General features: G+C 39.1%; 2 protein-coding genes and 1 non-coding gene across 3 annotated transcripts in view; 1 reads left to right on the forward strand and 2 right to left on the reverse strand.

Annotated features, from left to right (window-relative positions):
* Nucleotides 1-8,618, reverse strand: part of LOC137993398 (laminin subunit gamma-1-like) — a 23,702-nt gene extending 15,084 nt beyond the window's left edge. The window contains exon 1 of the mRNA XM_068839228.1: nucleotides 3,026-8,618. Coding sequence (XP_068695329.1) covers nucleotides 3,026-4,136 — 1,111 coding nt within the window. The 5' untranslated portion in view covers nucleotides 4,137-8,618. The remainder of the gene's footprint in view (nucleotides 1-3,025) is intronic.
* Nucleotides 8,619-9,263: 645 nt separating this feature from the next.
* Nucleotides 9,264-15,810, reverse strand: LOC137993400 (NADH dehydrogenase [ubiquinone] 1 alpha subcomplex assembly factor 3-like). Its single transcript, XM_068839235.1, has 5 exons — nucleotides 15,678-15,810; nucleotides 13,259-13,463; nucleotides 12,742-12,808; nucleotides 11,374-11,477; nucleotides 9,264-9,912 (listed from the first exon to the last, which is right to left on the reverse strand). The coding sequence occupies exons 1-5, from the start codon at nucleotides 15,728-15,730 to the stop codon at nucleotides 9,820-9,822; spliced, it is 522 nt and encodes a 173-aa protein (XP_068695336.1). The 5' UTR covers nucleotides 15,731-15,810; the 3' UTR covers nucleotides 9,264-9,819.
* On the forward strand, nucleotides 10,967-11,052 carry LOC137993971 (small nucleolar RNA SNORA17). Its single transcript, XR_011122084.1, has one exon. It is a non-coding gene; the product is annotated as a small nucleolar RNA SNORA17 (small nucleolar RNA).
* Nucleotides 15,811-15,859: the final 49 nt, after the last annotated feature.

Genomic DNA, 15,859 nt, shown 5'->3' on the forward strand with positions numbered 1-15,859 from the left:
ATTGTCTTCCCTCTTGATAATGCAGACATCATGTACTTCTCATGTAACATAATTACCGGTAAGTAAAATTACAGTCCTGTTTTCATAATTTGTCAAAATACACTTCAAAAGACTTCTGAAATGTTCATTTTAACCATCCTTTCCATAATTGTCTTCACAATAGTCCCTGCTTCTATATTTGAGCTTCCGCTTTTTTCTTCTCGGCTCTTCAGGAGAGATCAAGCCCTTGCCCTCCATTCCCAATGACTGCTTAGCAGTTTCGGAAGAGTTGATAAGTTTGTCCAACTACATTTAACACATCAAAAATCTAAAGTAACTTTAAAGACATAGTAAAAGTTATTTATTGCATGTTAACAGCACTCTTTTTCCCACACCCCGCTATTAGTGACTCCTGCTGTTACAGACACTAACTGACATCCCAGAGCGTGTCCGCTATAATGAGAGCTGACTCTGTGGTACCCGCCAGATAAACCATTGCCAGGCACACATGATTATTACTATCATTATTCTCTTAAGACGGTTAAAGGGCCGTATTTAGTTCCAAGATATATACATTGTACTTTGCCCTTCTCCATTGCTCCATCGCTCGCCTGAATTTTAAAAGGTCTTGTGTCGGTAGTTTGTCAATGTTTCACGTTGCTGTCGGAAATTTAAAGAAAGGATGTTGTTTGTTGCAATTTCACTTTAAGTGCTGTCGCTACTTTTTAGGCCATGTCGCTTGTCTGAATTTACCCCGGCAGAGCCTCAACATACACAAATAATTCTTCCTCTAAGACTCATCTCAAACAGGGACCCTGAAAATGCAGACTCCAGACTGTGCAGACAGTCCGTAAAATGAAAATTCGGTTAGCGTGAATATCAATCTGGTTAGCTCTCAATAATAGTGACAGTAACTCCATATTTTACCCCTGCTCTGCACTGTCTGCACAGTCTGTAGTCTGCATTTTGGTGTCACCATCTCAAATACCAGTCAAAAACCAAATAATAATAATAATAATAATAATAATAATAATAATAATAATAATAATAATAATAATAATGCTAATAATAACAAAAAAGGATTATTTATATTTTGCTTGGTGTATTTTCTACATGAATATACTAAAAGGGGTTGTTATGTGTTGCGTGACTTACAATGTAATACATGAAAAAGGGGAATTTCATGCATTGAAGGATTGAAGTGGGGAAGGAGATGCGTGGGAAGGAGGGAATAAAGAACCACATGGTTTACTTGTTGTAAGTTTGTCTTTGAAATACTTCCTGTCTAATTTGTGTATTAATAACTATTACAACAACAGTTACTGGTTAACAACCAGTTGGCAGAGAAACAAATACACACAAATCAAACATGCTGACAAACTTCAACTGGCCGGAAGCATCCAGTTGACAGGGTGGAGTTGAATTTGGCACCAAAGTGAAATTCGGTCCAGAAAATATATAAGTACACTATTCTAGCCCCCTATCTACTGCATACTAGCCAATATCAAATTTGACAAATAAAAACAACAATCAAGGAATCAATGATAAGTTAAAATAATGGTCATGCAATGACCAGTGAAGAAAAATTCAATTTATTAACCCTTTCACTCCCAAGAGTGACACTTATAGATTTTACCCTGTCTAACACCAGACGATGTTACTCGTCAATGGGGAACCCCACAGGAGTGAAAGGGTTAATATAATAATTATCGTTTTACTAAATTATCGTACTTAATGGCAAGGAAAAATTAGGTTTAAACTAAACTGATGTGATTTCACTAAATTTGACAACCCTTCCTCTCAAATCTTTGGATGCATCATTTAAATGAGTATGTTCATGTCACTTTATACAACTAGATCTCTCAATCCCTCTTGTATCCATCTCTAATGTTAAGTACAGTGAACCCAGAGAAATTTGGCAGCAGATCGGGAAAAGATCAACGTAGAAGTGATTTATGAATTTTTTTTTGGGTTGCCAAAACAAGGTAATTTGTATGCAGTTGAATGCAAACCTTTAGTCCCTGGTGGGTAATTCAACTTTCTGCAAGTTTTTTAACCTGATTAACTCGTTCACTCCTGAGAGTGAGAGTTTTTACACTGTCTAACAACAGGCAATTTTACTCCTCAATGGGAGCCACTTCAGGGATGACTGGGTTAATTGAAGAAAATCACATTTTCTACAAGTAAAATGAAATCCAGCTGTTAGAATTATCTGAGTAACAACAGAATAGCGTGTCACCTTTGATCACTATTGTAAGCATTTTGCGGTGTTATTTGAAGAAGGAGTTTAAGTACAAAAGATGCTTTTCTTATTATTTTAGTGCCGTGAAAATATCTATGACCCACAGTATTCTATTCTATCATTAACCTGACTAACGAAACAAACCAGACTTCATCTTTGATTGAACCCTTATCAGCACATGGCATATCATGGTAACCACTAGTAATTGTGAAAGCCATTCTTCTCATATCAGAATACTGTGTGGGCTAAGTTCGGTAAATACGTTATATGATACATTATCTATTAACCTCAAGTCAGACATGAAAAAAAACCTTACGTTCAGGGAAATTGGTCGAAATTTCCCTCTGCGTTCGTCACTGCTATATTTTAACACAAGACCAAACACAGACCTCACCGGAACTGTGTTTTGACCGTAAGAAAATAATCCTAGATTCCTTCAGTCCTCAAGAACAAAAGCATTTTCAATCGATTTCTTCACCTGGTCACGAAACCAAACCGCACGAAATCTCGCAAATCTAGGAAGATCTCAACTTCCGGTTGATCTCACTGCTGAAAACCTGCAAAGTTTCAGGCATCATTTGCTGGCGAAAAGATGTTTTCTTTACGTCTTAAACAGGATGAGACTACAAAAAAACCAAGTTCATGCCAGACCCCTAATCGGTGTACGTAATCAGCTTGAGGTGCACCGGAAGTCCTTTAAAAACGTTTGGGCACAATCTGGAGTCCCCGTATCGCGGACCGACTGAGAAAGAGATTAATCCCCAAATATTATGCAAAACAAGGAAGAGAAAAATCTATACTAACCTTGGCATTCGTTGGCGCTATCCTCTGTCGCTCTGGCCCAAGGACGATTGTTGAATCTTGGTCTACATTCCTGGCAATCAACACCTGCAGTGTTGTGTTCGCAAACACACCTCAGCTCCAGTCGACCATTTCGCAGTTGGTAGTTCTTGCAGCTAGCTGCGTGTCCATTGCATTTACAACGTCCTCCAACCGCCAAATCTATGATAGCAAAATAGTAGCTCCGTAAAACATTTTCATCCCCAAACACTTCATCTCCGAACGTATTCATTCGATCCAAATCTATTCGGATTGCGCTGGCTGTGACCCATTCCTGCAGCGAAGGGCTGTCATCAAAATTCAGATTATCGGGCCGGCCCATCAGGGTAGTAAACGCGACATTTCCTCCGGTTAAGGGAGAAATACCACTGAATTCGTCGGTACACAAGGCAACTTGTTGATTCTCTAGCGTAACAATCCCTTTCGTTGGTACTTTATAAGTTTTTTCACACGAATCCGAAAAGTATTGATAAGGAATCCATGGAGCGTTAGGGGATGTGCTCGTACGCTTGTAAATTGCCATCGATTCGGGTCTAGGCGATCGAAAACGAATTCTGATGTAAGACACATCATAGCTCTTTCCAAGATCAAGAGTAAGGGTTACAGGTTTGTCGGGGTTGTCGAGCATGGTCTCGGATTGCCACCAAGTTCTGTTTTGATCGTTTTTGATGTCCGTGATGTAAACTGCAGGATGGCGGTAGTTAATGTCCGATGCATCACAAAGTGTGCATTCCTTCGTGGGCGAAGTTACACCCGTTTGTACGCAAAATTCGCTTGGTGGAGTCCCACAAGTGTTGTTAGATACAACTGGCTTGGTGAAAGCTGCATTCCCGAAAGACGGCATGCATCTTCTCGGAAGCGTGCGATCACGGTCGAAGTAACATGGAGATTGGCTCTCAACTCCTCGAAGATACAAAAAGACGAGTAGAAATCTTAAAACATGCGAAAACCTTCTAAATTGTTTCCGAACTCGCGAGCAACAACAGGCCTCCATGATCCTTCGTAAGCTTTGGCAGCTGAAGGATGGCCGAGGGGGGAATTTCAAAATCCTGGCGACGCTATGATAAGGAATCATCGACCCTTGGGGCAAGACGCTGGGCTATGATTGGCTTAGCGCCGGCTTAACTTCAGAAAGGCCAATCAGTGGCACTTCGAAATTCGAGGCTTTCCTCTGAGCCGCTGAGAGAGCGCAAAATATGGCCACGCCTTTTCCTTTACACCCAAAATATAATAAGGCATACATTTCCCACTTCCAGATTTTGCATTTATCGCAATAGAAAAATCAAAACAGTGAACTCAATATTTGACCTTAATAAGCTCCCTTTATTTCGCCAATCATCACCACTTCAGTGCATCACTATAAGAAGATTACAATGTGACAAAATTCCAAAAGAAAACATTACGATTGCACTTTAAATTCCTTGTAAAAAAAATAAACAAAACAAGCACCTAAATCGCCCCTTTTTCTCATGTTAAAATTTCCGACATCGTAAAATTATAGTAAGCGCTAAATAAAAAAATGCTGAGAGCACACGTATTGAGGAAAGCCGTCAAGAAAATAAATAGAGAACGAACGACTGGCATAGGTTTAATACGTATTTAATACTTGAGCCGATGACACAGGGTTCAACATCCTGCAACGTTTACAAATGTTGAACAATGTTGCACAGATGTGTTGAACGGAATAGAGCTGGTCTCTGTTTTCGTCCAACACTGTTCAACAACGTTTCTACGTGTTGAATGGCATATTTCAACATTCCACATGGCATGAACATGACACACTGTTCAACATTTGTTGAACGACAGCAGCAAGTGTTGAACCGTGTGTCACCAGCTTTACGTAATCACAGATCCTTCTACAAATAAGAAACCACTTCAATCAGTCCTTCGTAATCAATCCAGCACTACCCCTTTGACTTGTGTCTGTTTTTTTTCTTACGTGGCCTCCCACAGCGTAAGCCATTTTGAGACACCACTGCCAAGCCGGCCAAATTTTGTTGGAGCACTCCGTGCGCTGCTGATAAAGAGTTCATGAACAAAGGTTGTGTGTGGTACGGGGTCTGCGGTTTTATGCAGAGGAATAAAGCGAAGCTTGATGCGTGGATATTTGGCATTTGTAAATACAAATAAAAGTGTTGTCACTGTCATTTGTCACATTTTATATCCGAGACTTCTGGAGTCCAGATGCACTGCCCAGTTGAATCACACTGCAAGGACAGTTCACAGTGACAGCAGACTGTGCAGACCGTCTGTGAAATGAAAATTCGGTTAGCCTGAACTAGGCCTAAATAACATTCGGTAAGCCTAATTAGGCCTAAATAATAGTCAGGTTAGCCTTTTTACGGTTAGCTCTCAATAATAGTGTGGGTAACACCCGTATTTTACCCTGGTCTGCACGGTCTGCACAGTCTGCAGTCTCCGTTTTGGCGTGACAGGTTCACATTGTCTGTGTTCGGCGAAAGAAGTCATCCACAAAAGCGGTCACATTTGAGCAACGTCAAAAACCAAGCCCTTCACACAGTGGACGCATTTTCTGCTAAATTGTTGTATTATTGCCATCACGTTCTTAAGAGGCACAAAAATATCAGGACTTCTTTCACCAGTGTTAAAGAAGGAGAGAGGTCTCTCATCGAAAAAACAATCAAGGCTAGCCAACACGATTCGTGTGAACAAGGATGATGTGTGAACATCGCGAGAAGTGAACAAACAATGGCACCCAACGAGTAAGTGAAGCCAAAAGCCTTTTGAAAGACATTTCTAGGCTCCTTGTAATGTATAAAGATTGTATAAAGAGATGTTTTTATCACCTAGAACAATTTGATCTGTTTCGGATATCTCAGCTGAAAATTGAAGTTTCCGAAAATTTTAGGGAAAGATATCTTCATTTCAGAAATTGCTAGCTGGACGTTACCTTCTAAGAACTTCCCAGCAAACCATTTTCTCATCCGAAACTGCCATGTGACCCTTTTAACCGCCCAAAATTGCAACAATATCCCTCCCGAGAACCAAGGCACTACTTTTCCCTGGCCGCGAGTAAGTGATGTTTTAGTAAAGAAATCCATAGCTGTTTGGAGACGAAGAACCGAAGTTCTTAGAACAGTTTGACTCTATGTCAAACACATATTTGTGAAACACATGTGAAACACATATTTCACCAAAGATTATCGTTGGTTGCCCCTTAACAAAGAAATAAGATACGATGGCGTTCTCACAGACGCCACTCTTTTTCTTAATGAAAGTATCTGTCAAACCCCGTTGCAGTCCTGAATTTTTCAGGCTTCTCTTCGCAATTTCTAAAATTGCGCTTATAACTGCGAAGATCATATAGCTTCACTTGATTTCAAATCCGCACTGAGTTCATTTATATGATTCATTTCATATAATTTTTATAATTTCATTCGTTAAATTCAAGACTGTTAGCGAATGCCTGGCACGTTTTTGCTACGTCAACAAAACAGACAGCAAGAAGTACTGGAAAAGAAGAAAAGCATTTTGCCGGCTTGGACAGTTTATGAAGGAGACGGAAGTGGTGAGAGATCCCGACAGAGTCATGGGATTGGCTAAGAACATCAATGAACTAAGTACATGAACTCAAGGAAAGAAACTGAAGGCTCCCTCCCTGGCTAAATCATACAATACAGGACCACTTTTGAAACTAGTGTTTTTTCAGTGGCTCGGCAGTCCAATGCAACAAGTATTACTAGAGTGGCCCGACAGCACGCTGGACACGACTGACGAGACGTGGAGCCGCCGAGCTACTCGATTATATACCTTACTCGTTCTTTAACTCAACGATAAACCTTATTCCTTACATAAACATTGATTTTTACCGGCGAGCGGCAGAGCCACTGCAGTGATACTGCTTCAAAAATGGCATCTGTATTTCATAGTTGCTCTGATGTGTCAACCATAGGATGGTTGTAAGGAGAAGGAGAGGAAATCGTATGCTATAACAGTGGAATGTAAGAAACTCGAACAAAAGGAGTATAAAAAGTGGAGGGCATGACAGGGTCGCAATAGCCGTTCACTTGAATTGAACTTAGCCACCAGTACAAACTTCCATGGAAAACGAAAAAGTGAAGACTCTATGGGACTTGGAGGCGCAAACAGACCATCACTTCGAACTCAATAGACCTGAAATTGCGTTACTGGAAAAGAAGTGAGACAGTGTTGCATAATAGCTGTTGCCTGACCCTTTGACATACCCGGAGTGAGAACGAGAGTAACTTTAGTTTGTGTACATTAATTAGTCCAATTAGCCAAGAGAAAAATCCTCCACTTAGAGAAAGAATGTAAATAAGTTCAGAGACAGATTAGGCTAGATATTTTACAAAACTTGTAAGAACAAAACTGACAATGCCTGACCTCGCAACATTTCATTACAACAGCAAGCATGGAATTTCTCAGACCTGTAATAATTCTGATTCCTTAAACTGGATTTTTTTTTTACTATTATTATTTTTTTACGGCTTCTAATCGTTTTTTTTTAAAGAAATAAATATTGCCAACTTCCGGTTGATTTTGGTACCGCAAAACTTGTATTTGCTAGCAAAGCAAACCAAATTGGCGCAATTCCGCTTTCTTAATATCGCTGAGTATTTTTGAGGGCTACCGGAACGGTGTTTCAGCAGCCCTAAATTGAAGACACAATTACAACACCCCGTACCGTAGAGGTATTTCGCAAAACGCCGAACGGCAAACGCTGAACTTTTTAAAATCAGTGTTTGGGCATTATAACTATGACATGCACCACAGTAAGTCGAAAGGAACCATTTGCATTAAATCGGTGTTCAGACATTAAACTCAGACTTAAGTTTGCGCTGTATAACTATAAAACTATCCGGTTTATATAAAAGCAGTCACGTTGTCAGTTAAGCAAATAATCAACCGGATGTTAATATTTCAATTTGTGAGGGGGAGAGGAATCTGCTATTAGGGAACTTTGTTCTTCAGGAACGAAGGAATCCATTGGGTCAGAAAGCAGGACTCGAGCCCATGACATATGAAATTTCATACGTCAACAATTGAGAATTATTACACTTCCGCCAAATTCCACGCCCAATGATTTCGCGAAGAAGCAATGATATCCACAGGCAGACAGTTCACAGTTACACGTAACATAACAGACAAACTAAAGCCGTTTGTAAAGAAAATCGAACGTTCCACAAAAAAAAGTGTATCGGCAAATCATATCCTGTTATGACGAAAGGAAACGAAATAAAGTTAGCCACAGTTTGTGCGTTTGCGCGAAACAGAGTAGTCGCGTAGCCACGTAGCCGCAATTTTTTAAGTGTTCACAGTAGGGGCCGAGTATTCTATAGTTAAGCCAATTTCCGATTTCCCCGTTTCAGTCCCACCACGAGCATGAATTAATCGCCTCTTGGCCCTTTGAACTGTCCGTAGCGTTATATGTTCTGAAAGTTTGGCCTGACAGCGGTCGGAATAACATGAACACAAGTAGAAGTGTTAGAGCTTGGCGAAAAACTTGTAAAATGTTTCTGAACTCATAAAATAGTAAAAGGTAAAACTGTTAAAATGTTTGACTAAACGTTTTCGATCTTGCGATCATCTTCAGAGTGATTAAATTGCATAAACCAACTGTTTTATATTTGTGGTTACGTAATACCAGTTCCCATGGGATATAGGGTAAGGTGGAATGACTGGACTTGTTTATTTAGGACTGGTTTGAAGCGTGCGATGTAAAATGCCTCTTTTATTTTTCTCTTTGTCCATGAGTGAGCCGAAGTCAAAATGTCCCATGTGAATTTGTTTCTGAACTCGTTTATAATTAGCAGCCTCGTAGAGGGATTAAATTTCAAGACCTTGACCTGATTTTAACATATCGCCTGTCATTGACTTTGGGGGAACTAAGTGGTTTAGTGCCGAAGGAACTTCAAAAGGGCCAAATCCGAGGCTTTTTCTCAAAGCCCAGACGCCCTGCAGAGAGAACAAAATATGACCACGCCTTTTCTTCCACGCCCCCAGTGTGATTGCGCTACGCTGACACTGCGCTTGCCTTATCACTAGCTGAGAGCTACAGTGGTCATAAATTTGCGAGTCCAAGTGATATACTTACGATATACTAAGTATATCACTTGATTTATTTACCGTATGAGGAGACTGAAAATACGTGGCCGCGTGGAAATATGAAATTTCTCTTCGAGCGAAAAATATTTTTCAACACGAAACGCGAACGCTCACCTGGTATTTCATTGGTGTTTATAAAATAAAAGATTTTCTTTCATACATATTATATATATTCTTAACATGTAACCAATCAGAACACAAAGTGCAACCGGTGCTAAGTGCGGGAAACACACACACAAGCCTGTGATTCTATAACAAATGCGGGGTTTTCAGCCAATCGCTCACTGCGAAGAAATACTACTCTTCAGCCAATATCATGTTGTATAAAACAAGTGCAGTTAACTTTGGGTCGTGGTAAAGAATGCAGAGTGGCTTTAGAAGCGTGTAGCGCAAGGACAAAATCTCTTTTCCCAGACACATTACTTTTCTATCATGCTCTCGTCAGTTTATCCCACTTTACGCCTTAACCTTAAACACAAAACCTTGCACCTCAGTGAATGATCACTTCTCCAAGCTCTCCACGATCGTTTTGACATATGATGAGAAAAGGATTTTTCAGGGATGTTCAATGGCATGTTCTAGCTTTCTGTGTGGTACCCATCATCAGTCTGTCATGATTCCTTCCAGCCAGACTGTTGACAATTGCTATGACAAAAGCTGACAAGAATCACTCAATGCACATCAGTTGATGTTGGCGGAATCAAAACTGCCCCAACCAATCGTGTTTCCTCAAGAAGAAAGTTAAACGTGGCTGATGCATTTGCCTACAGAAATACAATCAATTTAATTGCCTCGTGTTAAATTAAACACTAATTATTAATAAACCACAAACCAACTGTTAAATAACAAATTGAAAGTAGTTCAGCATTGTCTGTACTCTCATGGACAACAATATTCGTCATCAGAGTGGTCAAAATGTCGTGGGCACCTCGTGAGTCCACAACAAATTTTCATTTGAGAGCGTGACCAAAATCATGACACAAAGGAAGAGCAAACGTTGTCTATAACTTTCTCGCAATATGACTGGTTTATTTCCCAAAATGGGCACTCCTGAATGGCTATTACCTTGCGTGACAAATTGACGCAAGCATGACGCGTACAGCGTCGTCAAGACTCTTATCGACAACAGCATATTAGCCAATCAGATTGCAATTGTGGTAAAATTTCCATTACTATAACGTTTATTACCAATTTTACATCCCAAGATTTGTAATTCAGTCTTGAAATTTAATAACATCTTGGTAAATAACGGTAACAATGCATTTCAGTTTTCCAAACAATGTATTTCAATCGTTCAAACAATTTAATCTTTCATTTTTTATAGTTTTTCCAATCACATGTGAAGCTTCATCATAGACTTTTCCAGGCAGCGGTGCCTGTGGGGTGCAGGGCTGGCATAGTGGTGTGGCTCTGGTTCGATTCCCAGATTCCGCGACATAGGTGGGTTGAGTTTGTTGGTTCTCTAAACTGCTCTGACAGGTTTTTTTCCTGGTACTCTGGTTTTCTCCTCTCCTCAGAAACCAACATTTGATTTGATTTGCTTTTAATTTGTTGCTTTCACGGTTTACGGTGCCCGCAATTAGTGCTCCAGCACTAGAAGACTTGACACTTGAATAAAGTTCCTTTCCTTTCCTACATGTATGAATATCAAGGTCTTCCATCGACTAATGTTAACGTACAGAGCAAAATGCCCTAAAGTGCCCCTAACCCCAAAATATTTTTTTCGCTTCAAAACTTGCGAAAAACCAAGCATCTCTTGTTCACAACCGAGTCAGAAGAGGAGTGGGTCTATCAACCTTGTTCCCAGGGTCTCTCTTCTCTGCCTCCTAATGTCGTTGAGGAGACGACATTAGGAGGCAGAGAAAAGAGAAGAGTTTACATTGCATTAATTAACTCTTTGCAAACATGCATGCAAAGTAGATTGTGACATCAAATCAGGAATAGACTGACTCCCCTTCAGACTCAGTCATGAAAAAAAGATGCTCTGTTTTTCGCAAGTTTTGAAGCCTATAAAAAGGCAGGATTTGTTAGAAAAGGGAAAAAATGGCCGCAATGCGTTTCGAACAGGTGCAAAGATTCATTTTTGCGAAAAAAATATTTTGGGGGTTAGGGGCACTTTAACAATGGCGAACTGGAGATAATTACATTGGTGTCTGTCCAATCTCTGAGGATGGTGTGCGACCCAGCCCTTAGGATGTTTTTCAAAGTACTGAAATGCAGCTCACCGTAGCTTGAACTTCTAAGGGAATATTGTGCTTCTTTCTCATGTAGCTGTGTAACTCTGGGTCAAGCCGAAAGAGCTTGTCTCCTGTTCCAACAACAACAATTTCTGCAAAAAAGGTAGGACAATGATAGGACTATCATTCGTACTGGCAACTCATTTAACATACATACATGCATACATACATACATCCTTTATTTCATATTTAGCTGGTTGAATAAATGACAGCTAATGCTGATGTGGACCTGCTACCTACTTTACACTAAGTGAATTAAAAATATATCCCAATGTAAATAATTATAAATACAAATAATACATAAGTAAATAGATAAGTGTAAGATGACTATCTAAAAATAAATATATTAATTACAATTAAGATAACTTAGACCATGCATTAAAAGATATAGGATGACAGATCAAAGTAACTAGTAATAAACTAGATATCAATATTTACGTAAATTCATCACTGATATTATTGGTTGCAATATAGTTCGAGCTGAAAGTAATTTAATTAGTCAATGCGTTTAGAGAATTTCTTAATGCTAGCCTTGAAAGAGGAGTAGCTAGGCTTGGACTTTAACTGGCTAAGTAAGCAGTTCCAAACAATGCTAGCACAATGAGTGAAAGAATCATGTAAGGCTTTGGATTTAGAAAACATAATCCTTACTGCCAAAAATAAGGGTAACTGTTGTTTAAACTTTGATCATACCAATTATTGTAAGAAAACTGAAAAGTGCTTTGGAAATACTTTGTTTTCACCTACATGTATGAGATCAGAAGTCTTGCGTTAATTAACCCGGACAAAAGAGAATATTTACATAAGAACAGAGATCAATCCCCCAGGGATTTCTAACTTGGGACACCATCACAGCTGTCATTTCTTTGTTTATAGACAACACAGCCAGATGTCATGTGAAAAGGAAGCAATTTATCATCAGCTTTTGTTATTAAGTCAATTGAAATGAAAAGCACTCTTGTGTATTGATATCATAAAAGAACTGGTATCATTCATGCTTCAGTCTCCATACAAATTAGTACAATTACATAGTATCTACATGAAAGTTGGTGATATCCAAGCCTGCCTGTTTTGTTTGTGGTTTATACCCAGTGTCAAAGAATAGGGAAAAAAGTTAAAAAAGGGTACACACACAAAAACAAAGCTTATGCCTAGAGTATTTAAATTATTGAATATCTTTAGTTCAATTCCTCTTGGCTTAAAATGAGTTTTTTTAGATGTAATGTTGGCAAGGGCATTAGTTGCACCAACTGTAAGACAAACACTACAAACCTAACTTTGTCAAAATATTTCATTTAAAAATCCCTCAGCTGTACTGATGATATTGTTATTGTGATCCACTTTTAAGTGACATACCAATAGGAGGCTCCATTATTGTGAAAAGGGCAAGACTCTCTGCTGTTATGTCTTCAGGTCTCTTAATCTAAAAAAGGGAAACAACAGCCACACCAAATGAAACAAAATGATGCAATCGCTGGAAAAAATAATTATGGCAACTTTTCTGTCCATATGGATTGATGTCTGCTGATTACCCTAAATTTTAAAGGGAAACAGTGTATAAATAAAAATTAATAATGTTTCCATTGACCTTATTCATAAAGAGCCAACTGTTTAACAATAATTATCATTAAAAAGTCTCCATATTTATGAATAATAAGATATGCAGATAAGCCAAACAAAAATAATGTGTTTTTAATGCAAGCAGTATTTTCAAATTAGAATTCATGCAACACTTGGCTACCTAATTTGCACAAGGAAAACAAGAATGTTTAATTGCCCATCACATATGGAAAATGTTAAATGACATTTCTTTCTTTCAGTTTAATAGCTTTTATTATTTGTATGACTTCTATCCAACAATGTAAAGTCTTACCCTCCAATGGTAAAATATCGAAGGAAGAATTGCTATTGAGCCAACAACTTTAATACCCTTGACGTTAAATCCCTGGGAGCTGTATGATGTCACAAATGGGGGGTAGCTCTTCATACCATCATTATCTTTAACATCTGTAATGAATGTAACTGTTGTTTTAAATGGCTCTTTCTCAACACTGTGCTGCTCAAATCGTCTAGGAATTCTGTGAAAATCAATAATTTTAAGGTCGATTTTAAAAAAAAATTTAAAATGATTGTGTTGTCATGAGTGATTTGAGCTTCCTGATGCAACAAAAGACACAGCGTTCCATTCCAAAACATGGGGTGTATCAATAATTATTTGGAAAATATTATGTACTTATTGACTGAGTGGGAGGGCCGGACGGGAAAATATTTGGCGCGAGGTCATGGCATACGGACCGAGCGCCATGACCGAGGGCCAAATATTTTCCTGTCCGGCCCGACCTAAACTCAGTCAATAAGCATTATATCATATGACCACCGCGCTTTTCCTTTTTTTTTTTTTTTTTTTTTTTTCGGGTAACAAAATTCGGAACGTTCACTTACGTCGCTCATTTTGACTGAAAAGTCGGGATTTATATAGCAACAAAGTTGTTTTAGTTCGCATCTCGCGTGCGCTTTCATTGCAAAACTATTGAGAAAATCCCCGTATGAGGGCCGTACGCGATCCTAGCAGGGCAGGATGGCTTTTTCCGGCCCTGCTCGCACTATCGCGTAGGGCCCTCATGCGGGGATTTTCTCAATAGGTTTGCAATGAAAGCGCGTGCGGGTCCGTACGGGTCATACGATAAATATACTTTATTGTTCATGAAGATTGTTCTTCAATCAAACACTTCAAGTGCCATCCGCTGAATTTGAGGAACCACACATGCCCCAAGCTCAGTGTGAGGGAAAGCCAATGTGGCCAACAAAAATATAAGGATTTGTATGGGAATCCCGATAAAAGAGTTAAAAAGATAATAATAATAATTGTCTCCTCAAGTCGTCTTTAAGTCTATTATATGAAAACAATTCTCATTTAATTAATTAAAAAGCCTTACCTTATTTGTCACTGTGGGGCGCTTCATTCCTGTCTGGTTTTTTTCCAGATTCGCTGCGACATCAGCCATTTTTCAATAACCCTCAGTTGTCAATGGTATAATAATAATTATAAAATCCCAAGGCTGCAAACTCCATTCTGGAGAGCCTACCAAATTGAGTCAAATATTCCTTGATAAATTGTTCCCACGGTTACAATTACACATCGGAATCAATACTTGGGAAAGATTAAACTTTCATTTCAAGCCACCAATAACGCAATAGCAGACCTCCGAGTGATCTCAAGCAGTAGTTTGATCACTTGATTGAAACCAAAACCTTCCGAAAGATGGTAGGACAAGCAAAGTGGAAAAGTTGACCTTTGGTACTTAACAAACTGGAGTGCTACACCGTTTTTTCAATGTGTTTTTTAAGTTTGTCAGCACAAAGGAGGCATGACTGTGATTGGACGAGTGAGACAATGCAGTCATGTCAGGACACATCTGTCGTTTGCCAATTGATTACAATGCAGAATTGTAACGGTGGGATTATTTTATCAAGGAATATTTGACACAATTTGGTGGGCTCCCCAGAATAAAGTGTGCAGCCTTGGGATTTCATATGGCAGGTCACATTCCACAGGTCACTTGTTGCAGGTCATTGTTTTACCTTTTGGAAAGTAACCCAAAGCCCTCAATTTGACTAACCCTTGGCCTAAAAACCAACCAGCCGGATTTCATAATACCGTTGACAACTGTGGAATTGAAAAAAAAAATGGAAAAACCACATGGGAATGAAGTGACCCACAATGGCAACAAGGTAAGGCTTTTTAATTGACGATTTTTTCATATAATCATCTTCTAAATGAGCTTGAGGCACCTGTGGAGGAATATGATCATTCAAGGAATCCATTCTGACTTCAGTGTCTGTAAAGATTCAAATGATCTTCGCAGATGGACAATTTAAGTAACTGTCTCTGATAAAAGACACCCGAAAAACTCAGGTGGCTCCAACGCAACCCGAAGCATAAAACTCTGTTCAACGTTTTTACACTGTGGGGCTTAACTGCAGAATACCCTGCCACTCGAATAAAGTTCTGCGCAGCTGGCTACGCAGTACGCAGAAACTAATAAATGCAATTTATTCAAAGGAGAATTTCTCGTTCTTAAGGCGTGACTCGCGAATTAAGCAGTGATCGATTGTGAACTTTACGGTTTGGTTAACTTCATTTTTTACTAGATCGTGTGAAGAAAGTCGCACTCGTTTCAGTGATTAGGCCTAAACTCTCTTTTAACATTTTAGCTTTCAATTTACGGTTTGGCCTCCCTCAATGGATGGTAAGTACAATTATGGATCACTAAATGCATTTTAACACTCACAAGGACGTGGATCTCATCAAAGCGCGTTTTGAACATCTGAAAACATTCGCCATCTTGGAATTGGTAACTACTTCGTGTAAGACTAAGTATATTGTACACAAATTGTGACATTTATGAAAAAGTGGGCTTTGACGAATGCAAGACCTGTGCAACCTTCGTAAAACGCGGGAAGAACGAAATGT

This window comes from Montipora foliosa, chromosome 2 (genome assembly GCF_036669935.1).
Source record: "Montipora foliosa isolate CH-2021 chromosome 2, ASM3666993v2, whole genome shotgun sequence".
Taxonomy (NCBI): domain Eukaryota; kingdom Metazoa; phylum Cnidaria; class Anthozoa; order Scleractinia; family Acroporidae; genus Montipora; species Montipora foliosa.

Bases quoted from the DNA above. Each gene is read 5' to 3' on its own strand.
- LOC137993400 (XM_068839235.1), bottom strand. From the start codon at position 15,730: ATGGCGAATGTTTTCAGATGTTCAAAACGCGCTTTGATGAGATCCACG. The intron at 13,464-15,677 runs GTGAGTGTTAAA...TGATTTTCACAG, and splicing joins TTGATGAGATCCACGTCCTT to AATTCCTAGACGATTTGAGC. The intron at 9,913-11,373 runs GTGAGCTGCATT...GTATTTCTGTAG, and splicing joins CCTTAGAAGTTCAAGCTACG to GCAAATGCATCAGCCACGTT.